The sequence below is a fragment of the Limanda limanda genome, chromosome 6 (assembly GCF_963576545.1).
Source record: "Limanda limanda chromosome 6, fLimLim1.1, whole genome shotgun sequence".
Lineage (NCBI taxonomy): Eukaryota > Metazoa > Chordata > Actinopteri > Pleuronectiformes > Pleuronectidae > Limanda > Limanda limanda.
Window position 1 is genome coordinate 16,290,427 of NC_083641.1, and position 15,072 is coordinate 16,305,498.

A 15,072-nucleotide genomic window follows, 5' to 3' on the forward strand; every position below is an offset into this window, starting at 1 on the left:
GCTAAATCCCATGTGGATGTCTCAGCCTCACATAGAAGCCATAGACCATAGTAACTGTTGCTATGGAGCACAGCATTAGAGACTAACACAGTAATCAACAGTTATCAGGATCTGGACATGTTTAGGGCTAAAAATGAGATGTGTTACATGAGGAGAAAAACATGTCACACTCTTTACACGTCTGTTTTATAAACTGAAGACATGTTTACAACACAATCTGATCACAGCAATGCAGCAGATTAGATTTATGTCAATCAATGGATCAATTATACGACTAATTTTCAGCTCTACACAACATCACTACTCAACTGTGTTAGATCATAAAAGCTCACTTGTGGTGATTGTGATTGTAATTAAAATCATGATACCACAATATCAACGCCAGAGAACCAGTAACACAGAGGGAGGGCAGTGTTGCACATTATGATTTATTTACTCCCTCAGCTCAGTCACCAGTCCAACAATAAATCTTGTTCTGCCTCCATCTTTTCCTGCAGCTTCTGTTACCGGGCAGAGTTCATCTGCAGGTAGAAACAGCTGAGTCACTGCAGCTCTTCACTGTGTCTGCTACTGAGAAAAACTTCCCTGCAGGATGGAGCTGCACAACTAAATCTAGTGCACATTCATATTTCAGCAATACATGACTTTCTACATCTGTATTATGATTGCTGTTCTTTAGCAAGAGATTTGCTTCAATCTCTTGTTTCAACCTTGCAGATTTACAAATCTATCCCTTCATGTTAGTCCTAAATCATTCAGTTATCAGTGGCAGAGTTTGTTCTGCAGAGTGAGTCAGGGCGTAGACACATGCAGTCAGAAAGACAGGCAGCACAGGAAGACAGTAGAGGGGTTGCAGACTTTGCATCAGCTCATCCTGAACGAGAGGCAGATTTGACTAAACTATTTCACTCTCACATGAAAACGTGTATAGACAGAGTAAGAAAACTGTATCTGTATATGATTAAAGATTGAAGAGCACACAAGTCTCTGTTGTCCTTTGGGACTCAGCAGTGACAGTAGAGCAGAAATAGTTTTAGTGAGAACAGGACAGAGCTGCACTGTGCTGCAGAGGCACTGCAGCAGGAGTTCACCGCTTGAGTACAAATATAAAGATGTTGAAAAGATGTGGATTCACTTTATCTAGTTTCAAGTACATTTACAAATCTGTGTTAAGAAAATATATGAGCATGTACATATCTCTTTATGGTTTTATTGATTTTATTGCCCATTTAAATTTCTATTTTGCACTTGATCTTTTGTCTAACTCAAGGGAATTTCCTGTTATCAAAAGAATAACAGGTAGGGGCATTATTTTGAATGCCGTTGAAGACTATGCAATATTAATCTACATAATGACCGGTGATAACAGGACATGAATATAATTTATTTTTAAATAAAAACCATGAAACCAATAGAATGCTGATAAGCATAAATTCTCTTATTCCAGGCACTCAAGGTTTTTAGTGTTGTCATAAGCATTCCACACCTTCATACTACACAGGCTTCCTCTTTTCTTTAATGGCAAGATCGACATTAACATAATCTCTGCAACCCCCCTGGAGAAGACATATAAACCGACCCAGAGATCCCCCACGAGAAATAGTCACTGTCTCTGCTCATCTTTGTTTCTCAGGTGAAAACCACACATAACAGCTGCTTGTTCTGCTCTCACCTCGACATGCACACAGCCAGAGGAGACCTGGGCGTACATACTAGCAGTAGTAGTATATATTTTGTTGTTATTTTCTATCTGATCATGAGATATTTTTGGTATTGATTTTCTTTTTGTATTTATGAATATCCTAACAGAGAAAATTGTTTCATAAATGTATTCTTCAGATCAATAAAAATCATATTGGTGGTTGACTCATAATTCTTGGCACAGTCTGTGTAGTTCAGCATTGGGACAAACAGAAACAGAAATAAACCATACTGTGTGGCTGCATTTCCCATGAAACCACCAGTCCTGTGACCCATTGTTATTTCCGACGAGCAGTTTATTTCCCACCGAAAGGGACTCGCTACAATCTCTACATAACACTGTCACTTTCATTTTGCAGTCCTCCTCTCCCCTCTTCTCTCCTCTCCTCTCTTTTCCCCTCCTCCTCTCTGACATTTATTTGTTTGGATTTAAGTTCCCACAAGTCAAATCTTCCACAGAAGTCTTGTCTGACTAGTAAATCCATATTAAATCCTCCTCCTCCGTGGCGATGCTGTCCCCTCTCAGGATGTGGATCTGGGTCAGACCAACATTCCCTCCATGTTCCAGACCTGCTTTGTTCTATGAGGAAACATCACAATGATTTCTGAGAGAAATCAACACTTTCCTAAAGACTATAACTAACTAAACTAAAGGCTTGGTAACTGACATGGCTTTTTTGCTGTATATTTAACACTTCTGTGATGTGTTGTGACAGCATGGTGGACACGGAGAAGCTGTAAAGCTGAAGCTGTAGGCGGATATCAGACACCTCTAAGAAGTGTGAATAAGGACGGCTTATGTCAAAACAGACCCCTGGGCTCAGAGAGTTAAACAGCCTCCATGAGAGAAACGCTGTCTGATCATTTCTATCTCTTTTTGGCCATTTTTGCCTCTTTGTCGTGGTTTTGCATCACTTGTGCATCATTTTGTGTCTCTTTGGTCACTTTGTGTCTTTGAACTGAGGTCAATATATAACTTTATATTTGCCCAGGACCCCCCCTGACCTCTGGAACCCCCGTGGCCGGTGCCCTGTGGCCCAATCGTTCAACAATAACTGCACTGATATCCCACTTAGAGAGAGGGGCAGGGGGGTGCTTATATATGCACTTTGTGCCAAAGCAACCCAGAGAGCCACTGAAATACTTCACATGCTGAGGTAGCCAGATGTCTCTGTACACACACACACACACACACACACACACACACACACACACACACACACACACACACACACACACACACACACACTGAAACCATTGCCATTTAGCCCTGTGTCCAGATACCCTCCTCAGATTTCCTATTCACTCTTCATTAATGACACACTGTGGGGGGTTGTTTCCACACAGAGACAGACGATGTGTCGAGCTGCACTGGAGGAGGCAAGGACTTTTATTACCTCAAAGACGAAGAAACTCATCAGGAGGCAAAATAAGATAAAATAAATAAAACAGCGTGTTTTTTTTAACTGCTGGCTATGAAGGAGTCACGTAATGGCTGCAGACAACAAACATAAAATTTTCTTTCTGAGAAATAAAAAGTAACTCAGGTGAGATGAAGCGAGATTTGAATTGTGCGTAATGTATGAAGCAATTTTTGACAAGAAAGAAGAATGTATGGAATAAAACATACATTCTCTCTGGTTCTGCTACATCAGTTCGAATTCCTTTCAAAATTGTGGGGTCATTCTTTTATTTATTTATTTTTTACAGAAGAAAAGTCTCTACACTAAAATAACGTTTTATTAACTATATGAGAGTGAATATAAACAAATATTATTGTATTCTCCTTAAACAGTTCTGTCAATATATACATAATAAAAATCTAAGCTGTTTATCTGAGTACTGGAATCAGTAGCTCGTCCTTTTCCAATAAATTTAAAGTTTTCACATATTTCCTTCCTTAATGCAGTAAATATTTTAAACAGCTTTTAACTGGAAAAATTAGACAACTCTCCTAATAACATACAAACATACATCCTACATTAAAGATACTTCTCTGCACCCACCTGGAAAAAACTGGATCACTCAGATCAAACAGAAACAGAGGAGAGACTTTCACACATTGGTGTGTCTGCACAGATTTATGGAGCCGAATTCTTCCCAAAGTCAAAAATCATGCAGCTTAGGTTAATTGGAGACTCTAAATTGACTGTAGGTGTGAATGTGAGTGTGAATGGCATGTATGTCTCTGTATGTTGACTGTGTGATACACTGGCAATATGTTCAGGTTGACCTCTCTGCCAGTGTCAGCTGGGATGGGCTCCAGCCCCCTGTGACCCTCAAAAGGATAAGTGCTACAGATGATGGATGGATGGATGGATAGATGGATGGATGGATGGATGGATGGATGGATGAATGGATGCATATTTATTGCGATCATGCATCTCAAGTTTTAGAGGAGAGAGAGCGAGCAGCAACATTTACGAGTCCCTGCTGAAAGTCTTTTTTTGCAAAGAGCCTATAAAATATTATTGACTGCATCTATAAATTACAGTCCTCCCTTTCTTGGCAGGATGTGCAGTCAGTCAGTTAAGTATATTACAAGGTTATGAAGGTGTTTTTATTCCAATCTAATAAAATGGTGACGGGATTGATTTCTTCTCTTTAGCATAAAGGTTTTATTCAAAACTGTGGATCAGCTGGTAAATCCTGCTCCTCTTTGTGACTCAGCTCAAAGTGTTTTTAACTTATCTTTAAAAGGTTTAGATTTTCTCTCATTTTACACTAGATTAATTCTTTGCTGCAGTCAAAATGTTTTCAATGGAAAAATACTCCAACAATCATCTCACAACATGAAAGAAATGTTATGTAGGTCTTACATGGAGATTATAATTCTGCCTGTTATATTGTTTTGTGGGGAAAAAATACATAAATCGTAAACTAAAGGGTTTGGTTTCAAGCCTCTCAGAGTCCAAATCAGGCTCCTTAATTTGAGAGGATCTGCTGCTCATTATTACAGATGAAGGTTTTTTGTTTCACTGGCTAAAATTCATAAATGTGAATAAATGTCTTTCCCACAGAGACACGTGTGATCTCACTGCCCACACACAACATGCCACAGGATCACTTTTCCGAAGCTGATGGAGAGGAAACAAGACATTTTGACCATGTTTCATTTGAATCATATCAGTGTAAAGTGATGCTTGGATCTCAATCGTACACACGTGGCACCTCATGCAGAGAGAAACCTGCCTGAGAGTGAAACAGAAACCTGCTCATTCTTCTCTCCAAACAAAACCACTGAAAAGTAAAACTAAACACACACACCCACACACACACTCACAGCGCTGTGGAAATGTTAATGACTGTGGCTGCAGATGATAGAGCTAAACAAGCAGCTGGAAGAAAACAGAAACACAACACTCTACCTGAGGACACCAAAGACTGAAAAAGAATAAAAAACAAAGACGTGAGGAAGAAAAAAAGCAGATAATAGACATGTTCACTCACTGCCAATAACAAATGCAGGTACATACACATTAGATGTTGAATCAACAATCTCCATCAAGAAAACAGGAATAATAATGTGTGTGTGTGTGTGTGTGTGTGTGTGTGTGTGTGTGTGTGTGTGTGTGTGTGTGTGTGTGTGTGTGTGTGTGTGTGTGTGTGTGTGATAAGACACAAGCAGGTCACCTCTATGATTCATTTTCTGTTGAGTAACTAATCATCAATCAACTAATTGTTTCAGCTCTAGACTCATCCATTCATTCATCATCTCACTCATTACAACGGCTGTGATCCATATTTTGATATTAAAAACAATAAATCAAATGATGGTGTACAGAGGAGGAGTCACCGACAGAGAACAATCCCATGAATCTGCACCTTCCCTCATCTTAACAGACATTTTACTCATCGTTCGTCTACTCCGTAAATTTACATTTCTGCTCTTAAATCAGCTGTTTTCAGGGAAAAAACACTTAAAGTCCACTTTACACCACCTGCTCAGCACCACAACCAGACACACACACACAAGGTGGCAGTAGTTTCAGCAGCGACAGAGTCTGATAAATCCATCAGAAGCTGGAGGAGGTAAATGGACAGAATTCATATCATGTTTTTCTAGTCTCCTTCGCAACTTAACGTGCTTTACAGAACAATTCACATTCACCCATTCTCACACGTTCACAGAGCGCTTCTGTACACAGCACTTCTTTCTATCATACGCTGTCAGCACATTTGTCAAGTTTTCTTGCATTAGGACATTTCAGCATGCAGACTGGAGGAGCCGGGGATTGAACCACCAACCATCTGGTTAGTGGACAACCAGTTCTACCTCCTCAGCAACAGCTGTCCCGCTTATATTCACCCAGTGGTTGGTAACATGACCCCAAATGAATAATAATGTCTAATACCTTGGACTGGATTTATAAGATGATCTGTAAACAAGGTACCATATAAACACCTTTTATCGGCTGTACCCAAAAAAGAGTGAACCCATGAAGTTACTGTTATCATGTCAGTGGGGTGTGTGTGTGTGTGGGGGGGGGGTGCTGAGTTTGTGTTGAAAGGTACCTGAAGCAGACAGTGTGCCATTCACTGTTGAGGGCCTGGAGGAACTGCTCATCGTAGATCCTCTGTTTGCATCCCGCACAGACGGGCAAACTTCGTCCTGCAACAACAACAACAACAACAAGTCCATGATCACACTGCATGTACACAATCACCCCTGTACAGGTTTTATAGCTTGTTACTGTGAGCTTTAAATCAACAGCAGTTCTGATGATGAGACGTAGTTATTGCTGACGTGTGTTTGCATGTTTGAGTTATCTCTGCTCTCATCTCGCCTTCAATGCAAATCACCACCGCTGGTTCATAAAGTCATAAAGTGACTGGAGCTGCAGGAGGAAAAGATATCAACATAACACAAAAACCACAGTGTTCGACAATTCATCGCTACTGACAAACCAACACAACACATGAGTATAGGAAACCAGGGTTGTGGGTAAAGATCCTTGAATAAAGATCTAGTTTTTCAACTGATAAAGTTTCTCCTCTGAATTGAGCACAGTCTGATAACAACTGATTCCATGAATGAGACGACCACAAATCCCTCCTCCCGTATTCTAATGAGGAAAATGTTAATTATGATTAGAGTGTCATGAAAAAAAGAAATTTGGGACAGTTAGAAAAACAGTGAGTGTCGAAGCAGCTGCAGCACACAGCTAACATTATTACACAAAGTAGATGTTGCTGCAGCTCATTTGACTAAGCACATTTCTGGTATCAGCAAGAATAATCAGTTACAGAGGACAAGATGATTACTTCTGTTTCCTCTGCATAAATCTTCATTAGCCTTGTTGAATACGTTTACATGATGACACAAAGCAAAAGCTTCATTCCTCGTTATTTTCCCCTCTTGTTTACACCAAACCCGAGCAAACGTCATCGAGCAGTGGGTATCTGTCGTATGTTGATGACACAAACTGCTGTGAAAACTTCAATAGGACGTTATAAAACCATTAATACATATATTAATGAGACTAAGGTTGAAATATACCTATTCAATTAATGCTTACTCTGACCTTTTTCAGGTTTATCAGAAAATGCTGTGTTCATGACAGTATTCTTATTCAGACTATTGTCTAAATCTAGTTCATATCAATGTATTGGTCTCCATGGAAACGTGTCTATTATTATAGCTGAGCTCCTGCACTTTCACAGTCAGAGTCTGTTAATTAAAGTTAGGAGAATGTCTGAAAACCTGAACCTGCCTTCAACAGTGACACGAAGAACATCCTTCAAGAGAGCGCTATCCCATGTATAGTGAAACCCCTCATAAAACAAGAGAAAGTGCATCATTAGGTCCTTTTGGTTAGATACACAACCCTATACATATGCATATCGCAAACACATCGATAACACACAGCGATCGAAGGTTTTAATTGTCAGCGTTTAGGTCTGAAACGTGTGTTGGCCGAGGTTTTGTGCGATCAGCTCATTTCTGTGATCAGTGAGTGCTGCTGCGGCCCCACTCCTGTTTTATTGATCAGATCCATCCTGAGGGAGGTCCGGTTGGTTCCTGTGCCTGTTCTCTTCCTCTCCTTTCACCCTCACCTCTTTATCCATTCATTCTTTCACATTATCTCCCTGACGGCCGTGTCCACTTAACCTCTGCTGTCAGCACATACCTCAGGAAAGTCAAACAAACACACCTGCGTTCACACACACACACACACACACACACACACACACACACACACACACACACACACACACACACACACACAGTTTGACTAGTGCTGGCCTAGGAATATGTTCTCCACCCGTATCTCAAGTAAACATTCTTCATTCCCATGAGATGAACTCACTGTGAAGCAACGTGACTCGTCACATAAGAGATCCATTGTTGAGTTCAGTGAACCTGACTGACAGCTACAGTGACAGTATCTCATCAGAACTGAAGCTAAGTATTCATGAGAGTATACAAGAATATCGATGATTATCGCTTTATGACTTTCATCAGCAGAATTATGAAAAAAATCTAATATATATATTAACATAATGCTATAAGCATTGTATAAGCACAGGTAGGAGGTGTTACACATGATTTGTAAAATGTCTTGCTGTTTAAATGTAATTCTCTGCTCATAAAGAAGAGTTTAAAACCACAACCTCTTCCACCCAAAGGAACAATCATACTTACTATAGACTGATGTGAACATTTTATATAATTTAATCTTTGTCCTCATCATTCAGAACTAATAAGACCAAAGCCTCTTCTAGAGCAAGAAATACAAGAAAGAAATACTCACTAATTCACAGTTTGAGAAGTAAAGCTTACAATCGTCCATTATGAAATTTGTACTTTCGTCTCTAAATAAAATTGCAACCTCTCAAAGTTATAGATGCATGTAGAGTCCAGACTGGAGATGTTCTGATACCAGCATCAGAAATGTCTCCAGACGAGTACGCAAATCTACTGATATCATACCACGTCTTCAAGGTATATTAGTTTACACCCACATAAATTTGCAATTTACCATTTTAAAAGTATATTTACCAATATTTCATTCTGGAAAGTCCCCACATATTTTACTTTTTGTTCTGTTATCTGAAATAATTCATTCATTACAGCTGTGTAACATATTTTTTGGTCAGTTTATTTATCTTCGAACCAATAGAAGAGCTCCACACCAGGAACACCTCCCAAACACATTACATCAGTGAGACTCTAACTTTATCTACATTGATGTACTCTATTTATGAGGTGATGTCCTGTTTACATGACACACCCACAGAGTCTCAGTGTATGTTATTAATCTGTCAACATGTTCTTCAGATGAGTTCATGTGAGTGGAGATGAGCAGTGTCCCTGTGTGGAGGAGAACACACTAACATGATGGTGCATCCTCTCAGAGAGAAAACATGGCTTCAGCTGCAGAACAGAACCGGACGCTCCTTGCACACACACAGACATACACAGACACATACACACAGACACACATTCTCCATCTTTCATCACGCACATTCAACCACACCTTCACTGAGAGATGATGGTATAAAGCATGTCTGGTCTGCAGCCATTCTCTGAGGAGCATGTTTACAGGATGCTCCGCTGCCCCTGCACCTCCATCCGGCCGCCAATACCACCCAGGCAGCCTCTCCTTCCTCCTCTCCTTTCCTTCTCTCCTCTCACCTTCCTCCTCTCCCATGCGTTCGTCCTTCCAGGTGCAGCACAGCAGCATCAACCTCATTCACTCTCCGGTCAGAGAGACAGCCGCCTCGGGTCCACAGATCACCGGTGTCCGACCTCCTCCACCGCCGCTGAGTCCGTGTGTCTGCCCCGCTCCGCTTCCTCCTTCCCCCGCTGCCTCCTGCGGCGCTTCATTCAAGAGACAGGCCGACCAATGGGAACGAGAGCCGGCGAGAGGAAGACAGGCCGCGACCAACCAGCGTGGATCCCCGGGTTGTTAATGCGGAGAGGCGGGGTGGAGCAGAGGAGGAGGAGGAGGAGGAGGAGGAGGAGGAGGAGGAGGAAGATAGTGCAGTGCAGTGCAGTAAATAACTCTGATGGTGTTGCACTTTGCAGAACAGGACATATAGAAGGAAATAATAATAACATATTTTTGTGATTATTATTAACTTTATTTATACACTTTTCTTACCAATGATCTTTGCTTTGCATGGAGGAACCAGTGAGAATAGCACGATGGGACATGAGCAGAGAACAGACATCCACCACAGTCCAGCTGGAGTGAGGCTTCTTGACAGATGCCTCATTCTCCAAGTTTCAGAGAAATTTATTAGATTATTTGTTTGTGTCTGGTTAGTCCCGCCCACTTCGTACAGTTTCCGTAGTGTAGTGGTTATCACGTTCGCCTCACACGCGAAAGGTCCCCGGTTCGAGACCGGGCGGAAACACTTTATTTGTCCGTCAGTATTGACATTTTCTCCAGGGGTAATAATATGTTGTATCAACCCCTGATGACTAGTTGACTCAACTCTGCAGCAGTGGTCTCTGGAATATTACTTCTGTAAATCCACAAATTCACTGTTTTTATTCTGTTTACACTGTACATATTTGTTTTATTCCAAATATTTTTTTTTTATAGTTCCTTATATTTTAAGTTACTTTATTCATATATTTTGACTGTTGCAGCAACATGGCAATTTCCCCCGCAGTAACACTATTAAAGGATTCTTTTACATCTTATCTTATTTCACAGACAGGGGTGACAACATGTAAAGAAATGTTTAAAGAGGGATGAAGGAGAAACTTACGACTGGTCTGTGTAATGTCAAATGGGCGGTGAGTTTCATTACATGGAGGCTATGACAGCTTAAAGCTCAGTCACCCGTTGTTACAAGGTGAAACCTGGGAGCAGCCAGCTGGGCTCCATCCCAAGACCTCAGCAGTCAGAGGACAGGTACTGGGTCAGTGGATCTGAGAGGTAACTGGTTGCAAGGGCATTGAAGGGTTTATGAGTTTTACCATCAATATGAAGTTTAACAGGGAGCAAGTGTAGAGAGAAGTGTTAATGTTGCTTTAATAGATCTCAAAAAAGGTTTGTAGTTTAGTTTTATCATATTGCAGCTTCATAGTGTTTCTGAAGTGGGACATTACTTGACTATAGCTTCTGCTGTTGGAACAACAGTGTGAGCAGCGTTTTACAGGATGTGGATCACAGGTCAGTGGTTCTCCCAGGAGATCTCCAGAGAACAGCAGCGTGAGTTTATTATTTCCAGCTGGCACAACACAAGCAGAGTTTATTGTCACCACACTGATGCCAAAGTCTAATCTTAATCTGGGGTTGATTTTCAACACAAGATTATTCAAATGGACACGGGTTAGGGTCCTGTTTGTTCAGCGGGACGGACAGGAAATATTTGGCCGGGCTGACGTATCTCAAAGTACCCATGCGGGCATGAATAGAGCCCAGGATATTAGTGTGTGGTGTGTAGCCCACAGCTCACTGATCCACCAGGAAGCTACAGGCCAGGTGGTTTTGATCAAGTCTCAGGACAAACTCTCATGTAGAGAAAAGGGAAAAGAAAAAATCTCAGGAAGACACAAGATCTTTAAACACCTTTTATTTTGTTGTTTAATGAAGCAAATAAAATGCCAGGAAGTCACATGTGTGTCATGGAAATATAAAAAAAGTGCAAAAACCATACTGTTCCTCCTTATAAAAAAGACAGTTTTAAATAAAGATGAAGAGTATCTCACGGCACATAGGACAAGGTCTGACCCTGCAAGGCTCAAAGACAGTTCTCACACAGCACCGGGCGGAGCTACTGAAGCCAGCTAACATCAAATTAGTACAAAATACAGTACACAATTACACACAGAAAAAAGATGGGTCACTTGGCAAACAGCGCTCATGAACCTTTGGTCAGTAAAGCCTTTTTAAAAGCAGCTCAAGTAAATGAAGAACAACAGGAGCTTGTGCCTCACGTTAACACACACTGTGGGCTCTCCTGTCAAACCAAGTCTTACAGTTCGTAACAGTAAATGCAAATAGCAAGGGTTTGTTCTTGTTCACATATTCCTGATAACAATAGAGCTATGAGTCAAAACATGGTGCAAAATAATCTTTGGTAATCATGTAATGACAAAGTTAGGTAAATGTAGATAAGTGCTGCGATGAGACTAAACATGTGAAGCAGACTCTGTCCCAGACGTTAGGACAGCGACACGTAACTTCTGAAGCTTTCATACATTCATATATAAATGTACATAACAGAGTAGCATCTGAATGGTTTTATTCTTCTTGGAACTAAAAGGCAACACTTTGCTTTCTGTTGTTTTTTTAAACATCCTGTTATTAACTAAACATTTTTCATTGTCTTCAGCACATTTCCTCAGAGCAGCAGCTGCTCTTCATACATCACAAGTTTTGGCAACATTAAAAATGCTGAGAAAACTGAACTGCATAGCAACAAGACTCAGCAAAGTTACTGTGAGCAGATGGGTTGGCCGGAGCCCCGATTCCTGCTGCTTTTTACCCAGCAGGCCTAAAAATAGCAGCGAAGGAAAGACGGGGAGCCAGACACGACGCTGGGATTGGCCAGAATTCAGTTTTTTGGACGAGCCCCAGACCAACCCAGCCCCTGTGATATGTCAGAGAGGAGATCTGTGCCAAACTGAGCACAGATCACCTTGCTTTAGGATTAAAAACCCGAGAGGGAAATCGTTGGTAGGTCACAAGACTCACAACAACAGGCGATGGTTCAGACTCTCGCACAACAGTACAACCATATGCCAAAACAACACTAAACAGACAAGCACACACGCACACACACACACACACACATTACAACACAAGGGGACACAAAACACTTTGTATTCTATGTAGGTTGGTGGAGTACAGGAAGTCAAAGCTGAATAACGTGAACACATTCATGATTAAAGGCACGAACAATGACTATCAATACGTCACATTAGAACGTGTACAAGACTGTGGGTCGGTGGGTTTGTATAAAAACAGACACTGACGTCAGGTCAGTGAAACAAACATCTTTACACATTATCTAATGGGGGTTTGTTGGTATATAAAATGTACATTCTCAATCATGCAGTAGCACCATAGTTTCTTGAGGTCAAACTGGATCTCAAGAGATCCTCTACTTCCTCCTCCCGCAGTATTTGCCCTGGCATCCTGCGACTCCACCTGCAGCGAAGAGCAACATGTGTATGCTTTATTCTTTCTCAGTATAAACTAGTTCACACCATAGTTTGTTAATAAATATGGACAACATGTCTCCACTGCCTCCCACTATCCAGAAATGAAACAAAGCTGAAGACATCATTTGGAGCCACAGTCTGTGTAGTAGTGATTGGGAGATGGAGCTGTGGTATCGAGGTCCCGCCAAAACACACTCAACCAATTGTGAGTGAGTTTCAGCTGTGGATCATGACCACCTAGTTTTTACAGCATCTAAAAACTACAAACCAAACTTTCCTGAAACATGAACATCTTCTGATAGGAACTATCTATGAGAAAAATTCATTTGACAAAGTATACTTTGATTTATTAATTTGGCCCATGTCCTATTCACTAACATGGAGTAGACAGGGTATATAATGCAGCCATCCACCAGGGGGCACACAAGAGCATTTGGCTATACTTTTGGGAGCAGTTTATAGTCCAACTTTATAGTTGACACTGTTTGTTAGCACTACGCCTGTGGTACAGTTATACCTATAACAACAAATATAAATATAAAAGCTGTTTCTTACCTCTGTAGACGCCTCCTCCTGCTGCTCCTCCTGCTCCTCCTCCTGCTGCTCCTCCTGCTCCACCAAAGAATCTCTGCAGTGGACCGTACTTTGCTGCTTTGGCTGCAAAGAAACATAATATGAGCTTTTTATTTTAACCAGAAAGGTTTCTTTGGTTTGTAAATGTTTTATGAGTCGTCTCCTGCATGACTGAGTGACGTTTATGACCAGAGCTCGTGTGGAGTTGACCACAACTGATTTCCCCGACCACTGACTAAACACAGGTGCTGGGAATTAATTTACGGATGGATCTATTGACGAGGGCAACGAGTTCAGAACAACTCACACAATGTGAGTGTGAGAGTTAAATTGTATTTCATCCCAAAACATACACTTAAAACAACAAATAATAGTGTGTATCATAAGAATATCTGCATGTTGATTCATTATGACATTAAAATAATATCAGATGTGCACATTAATGTTAAAAAGACTGGTGAACAAAATGCTGCCCTAAATGTGTGTGTGGATGTATCAGAGACATAGAAGAGATCACCCACCTTTTAAAAAAGTCATATAAAGTATCTATGATAATATTATTATATATTGTGTTATATTCTGGGTATTTGCTTTTGCTTCTAATTCATATTTTCGAATCTCAATATGTGAAATTTTTTACTCTGTTTCCTTTCATAATAGAAATCTCATCATTTCTGTTAAATACACTTTCATCAGTACTTCAGTACACGTTTGTCTGTGGCTAATTAAAATATAGTTTTACGACAAATCTAATGGATTATTCAATTTAGAAACATTATCTTATCCAAATATACTTCCAAAGATGCATTTTTTTAAATGGAAAAAGTTGCATGATGGAGGAAGCTCTGTGTCTTTTTCTTCATGATTTGTCTCAGGAGATGGTTTTCTCTCTGATCAACAGTCAAAGGATGGAGATAAGTGTATTTACTTGAGTTCGCTTCCTGCGCTCAAGAACAGTCACAAATTCTGAAGGACAGTTTGCCATGACGGATTAAACTTGACACAATAAAGCTAATTTGAAAACCAATAAAATTCAAGTGGATACAGATTTGAGTGAATGACAAAATAATCGCAGTTGAATAAGCACAAGTGGCCTAAATCTGAGAGATTATAAAATGATTCGATTGCCAAGCTTCAAGTTTTCTTAACAGTAACCAACCAGAATATGAATTTTATTGGCTGACTGAACTGTGTTAAGGCTCAGCTTCACCACACTGTATGACAATTAACGCAATAATGACATTCCTCTTTAAACTGAATCCTGATTTTGTAATATTATATCTTTCTTTACATTTACCATCACAATGAGAGTCCATCATTAACTAAGACACTATAAGAGTAAAAAGCAGAGACAGGTAGCTCTGAGGCACCAGACAAGCATTCCTTGAAATAATCCCACCAGCAATAATCTCAGATGTTCAGGAAAATGCAGATTATCACGCATTCAGCTTCCTGGTTGTTCTGTGCCATCTGCAATGACAAGCACACACCGTACCAACCCACACTCCAGCCTCCGTCCAAATAATCTGACATGTTGCCGTCCTCTGCCAAACAGCAGAGTTTATGAGGCAGAGTGAGCTGAGGAGCAGTGAATGTTTTCATTACTGCAGCGATTTATTATCGCTTAAGAACGTGGCGTTTTGTGAGAGTGTGGGGAAATGTGAGGAGGT

The 15,072-nt window shown here is 40.6% G+C and overlaps 1 protein-coding gene and 1 non-coding gene across 2 annotated transcripts in view; one reads left to right on the top strand and one right to left on the bottom strand.

Annotated features, from left to right (window-relative positions):
* The window catches only part of limk1a (LIM domain kinase 1a), a 52,920-nt gene extending 43,456 nt beyond the window's left edge, over positions 1–9,464 (bottom strand). Inside the window, exons 1-2 of the mRNA XM_061073588.1 lie at positions 9,341–9,464; positions 6,217–6,313 (exon numbers count right to left, since the gene is read on the bottom strand). Coding sequence (XP_060929571.1) covers positions 6,217–6,313; positions 9,341–9,398 — 155 coding nt within the window. The 5' untranslated portion in view covers positions 9,399–9,464. The remainder of the gene's footprint in view (positions 1–6,216; positions 6,314–9,340) is intronic.
* A 528-nt stretch (positions 9,465–9,992) lies between these two features.
* trnav-cac (transfer RNA valine (anticodon CAC)) lies at positions 9,993–10,065 on the top strand. Its single transcript has one exon. It is a non-coding gene; the product is annotated as a tRNA-Val (tRNA).
* Positions 10,066–15,072: the final 5,007 nt, after the last annotated feature.